Below are 4,029 nucleotides of genomic sequence, written 5' to 3'. Positions count from 1 at the left end.
CTGGATCGTTCCCATCATGACGAGATCCAAAAGGGGAAATGAATATGTCCTCATTTATAAAGTATTGTATAGTCCTTATGTTCCGATGAAGTTCTCTGATATGATCCTTGGATCCTCTACCAGACTCTACTCATCCATTGATTCACTACAATGTGTAAAAAGCAGTGACAAGTCAACATTGTACTTTTGTGACATCAGGCTCTAAATACCTATGAGTAAATCCTCACATTAGTCGACCTAATAGTCTCCCATAACTTAGTGCTAAGGTACTAAATCGACAATTGTGAATTGTAACATGAATTGATTGAGAAAAGAGAAAGCAAACCCTACCTCAGAACCATGTCACATATAAAACCTTCGACGAGAGCTCGTGAAAACCCTATCCCTATCAAAACAAAACCTAATAATTAATTTATAACTCATATTCATAAATATTAATCACAACTAAATAGTTTTTCATATTTTTAAATAATTAAGATTGATTACATTACCTATTTTTCGAACATAGAAAGTTTCAAACATCATTTAGTATACTTACAACTAATAAAGATTCCTGTACTCGAACCTAAACCTCAACATATGCGGTCGTGTTAAACCGATTCGATTGACACGGGTGTGATGTTGTCGATATTTGACCCTTATGCTTATTCAATCCCTGCGGTTGGTTTTCCAAATTTGACACTTACGAAAGTCACGTTTTTTTTTTTATGTAAATCCCGTGATATATGGAAAATCCCTCTTTGCTATGCCTTCCATTGGAGACTAACTTGTTGCCGTAGTTTTTATCCAATAAAGATAGTCGCTCCGCTATAGTTTTTTAATCTGATAAAGATACACGCGCCGGCCCTAGAATCTGAACAGTGGAATAATATATAGCCACATCTTCTGCCACTTACATTGATGGGTTTTTTCGCTCTCGATCACTTTCTCCGGGCCTGTAATTCAACGATAACCTTCTTTATTATCGCCTCGTCTCACGCTTTAACTTCCTCGCTTATGGTTGAAATCTCAATTATTTTTCTGCGTATAATTTGACTTCCAAAAATTGGCCAACTCAAAACGAACATAGCCACGTGTGCTGCCACTTACATTTTTGAGTTTTCCTTCTCAATCCCTTTCTCCTGACCTGGAATTCAACCATGGCCTTCCGCATTATCGCCTGGAATTTAACTTCATCGTTTACTTTTGAAATCTCACAGAAGCAGATAAGTGGACCCTCTGAATTCTACATAGAAATGATTTCAGTAAAAGAATTTAAAGACGCAGCAAAGAAAAAAAGGTTGACAATTGACTCAGATTGCAAACCCAGACAATTCGTTACAGTTCCAAAGCCATTATAAAACTGTGTTATTGGGCCAAATTCCTAAGGTGTATTCGCTTTGAGCTCAGCATAATCCATTCTGTGCCTTTAAGCTTTGCTTTAGAACAGGTAAGGGCAATATTATGTCGTTTATTCTGGGGAATAGTTATAAAAATATGAACATGATGGTCAAAAAATTACAGTTCTACAATTGCTTTGTAACAGGTGGTGCATGCGGATATGGCAGCCTAGTGAAACAGTTACCTTTCCAATCGAAAATAGCTGCAGGAAGTCCAGCCCTATTCAAAGGAGGGACAGGATGTGGCGCATGCTATCAGGTCTAGTTACATCTTGATTTCATTATGTAATAAAGTAATTTGGTGCCTTCTTGTTGCGGAAGGGTATTCTTGTTTAGAATTGGAGATGTTATGAATATTTTGAAATCATCATCTTTGGATTGTAGGATTGTAGATTTTAGGAATATTTCAGAATTTAAGGGTGATTTTTTTTCTCTTTATATTCTGAGATGTTTTCAAAATCTGCAATCTATATAAAGATATCATTTAGATTGTAGATTTATTCTAAAATATTTATGATATGTAATCACATAAGAATGCCGTTTAGATGGTGAATTTTAAGAATATTTTGAAATCATAACGACATGTTGTGGAAGAACATTCTTATTTAGTTTGCGGATTTAAGAAATAGTAAAATCACACAAATAAGAGATTTATTTTAACTAATTATTCCAAATTATTAAATATTTTTAGAATCAGTAATTTACTTATTCACAGATTCTAAAATATTCTCAAAATCCTCGATCAAAATAAATTAACAGATTGTTAACCTAACTGATCATATGTTATGTTTAAATAGGTGAAGTGCACGGAGAATGGCCTGTGTTCCCAAAACGCGGTGACTGTGGTAATTACGGACGAATGTCCTGGTGGAATCTGCTCAGGTTCTGGCAAAAAGCATTTCGATCTCAGCGGTACTGCCTTCACTGACATGGCTTCTCCTGGTGCATCTTCGAATCTGCTTAACACTGGAGTTGTCTCTGTTTTGTTTCGTCGGTAGTTATCTATTCCTGCACCTCAATCAAGTAAATCAGAGGATTTTTGCAGAGTTGGCGCCTTTATGATGTGCTTTTTTTTTCATTTTATTGAACGTGTCTTCTTATTTGATGTTATATTATAGCGTGCCATGCCAATATCCGGGCAAGAATATTGCATTCAACGTTAACGGAGGTGCCAGTGACTACTGGTTTGCTATCCTTATCGAATACGAAGACGGAGATGGCGATCTTCGAGCAGTGTATCTAAAGCAGGTGTGTTATTATACAGATAACGAGTTAAATTTTGGATATGGAGATTATGTGGTTGAATTTATATTGATTGTTTGACTTTTCTCCTGATTATGAGATTTCTATATATTCTCAGAATTTGGGATTGACACAGAGATAAAAAAAAAATTCTAATATATTCCCAGAATCCGAAATAAACGTAAACATACCCAATTCATGTAAATCTATATATCAATTCATGATTACAAGAAGAAGATTCGTGTTTACATTTTCATGTATGCAGGCAAACTCTAATACATGGCCAGAAATGGAAGAGACTTGGGGTGCAAATTGGTGTTCGAATAGCGGCCCTTTACAAGCTCCATTCTCTATTCGCTTGCAGTCTCTTTCAACTGGAAGAACACTCACTGCAAACAATGTTATTCCTCAGAATTGGCAACCCGGAGCTACTTACAGATCACTCGTCAATTATCACTAATCACCATCCGAGCTCCTGTGATGCGCCATATCGTCCGTTGCATTTGTACAAGTGTTTTCACGCGAATAAAAATAAGTGTCGTAGGATATTCAGGTTTCTCTTTTCTTCAGAGCCGGAAGGCCGGGGGAGAAATTGTACCTGGAGAAGTCTCACAGGTATACATAGAATTCTCGAAAATGGACGAGAAGATTTGTGGGGAATTAACAGTAGCCATGGGATGATGTAGCCATGAGATGATGGGTGAGATCGTATTTCTAATCTTAACATGAAATTCAGATTTTTCTCAGCGTGGATGTAACCAAGAAGTCGCAGTTTTCTAAGTCTTCTATATTTCGGAGTTGGTTTTTGGAGTTTTTTTAAATGGAATTGGGTGAGTCATGGTCGCATTAATTTGATTGTGTATTTTTACCTAATAATGTTTTTTTGAATGTATAAGAAAATTTAGTATTTTTTAACTTCACATGTTTTGATTATCGAAAATTTTGTGATTTCAACTATTTTAAAAAATTTCGATTAAATTAAAGAAAGTATTTTTAAAATATAAAACAATTAAGTTACCACAATTCCATTTGAAATTTGAAGCAATTTTTTTCAAATTTCAAATAAAATTAACTAGTATTTACATTACATGTTGCAAAAGAAATTGAGTAAATAAATCACATATGAAGATTTACGTTTAAGCTGATAATTATTATACAAAACTTCTGCCATGCCTCTCTCAACTCTGTGCACGACAATGATGATTTGAAATTCACATATATTTTAGAGAAATAATTGCCAATCACCAAAATGAATTAAAAATAGTAAACCTAAAAGCAAAAATCTTGCAATGGGAAACCATCTAAGTGACTCTGGAGATTTAGGTAATGCCAAAACCCCAGGTGATGGTGATAGTGGCATACCAATTGATCATTGCATAAGTATACTTATTTAAAATATACAACAATA

General features: G+C 34.8%; 1 protein-coding gene across 1 annotated transcript; it reads left to right on the top strand.

The window, feature by feature from the left end:
* The first annotated feature begins 1,139 nt into the window (after positions 1 to 1,139).
* On the top strand, positions 1,140 to 3,446 carry LOC149140615 (expansin-B17-like). Its single transcript, XM_089451022.1, has 6 exons — positions 1,140 to 1,244; positions 1,390 to 1,429; positions 1,526 to 1,638; positions 2,177 to 2,373; positions 2,498 to 2,627; positions 2,887 to 3,446. Exons 1-6 carry the CDS (start codon positions 1,140 to 1,142, stop codon positions 3,079 to 3,081), a joined length of 780 nt encoding a protein of 259 aa, XP_089307148.1. The 3' UTR covers positions 3,082 to 3,446.
* Positions 3,447 to 4,029: the final 583 nt, after the last annotated feature.

The sequence above is a fragment of the Pinus tabuliformis genome, chromosome X (genome assembly GCF_031772625.1).
Source record: "Pinus tabuliformis cultivar Carrire ecotype Pingquan chromosome X, CPIR1, whole genome shotgun sequence".
NCBI lineage: Eukaryota > Viridiplantae > Streptophyta > Pinopsida > Pinales > Pinaceae > Pinus > Pinus tabuliformis.
The sequence above is the reverse complement of the archived record's forward strand: the minus strand, read 5'-3'. Positions and strand labels throughout refer to the sequence as shown.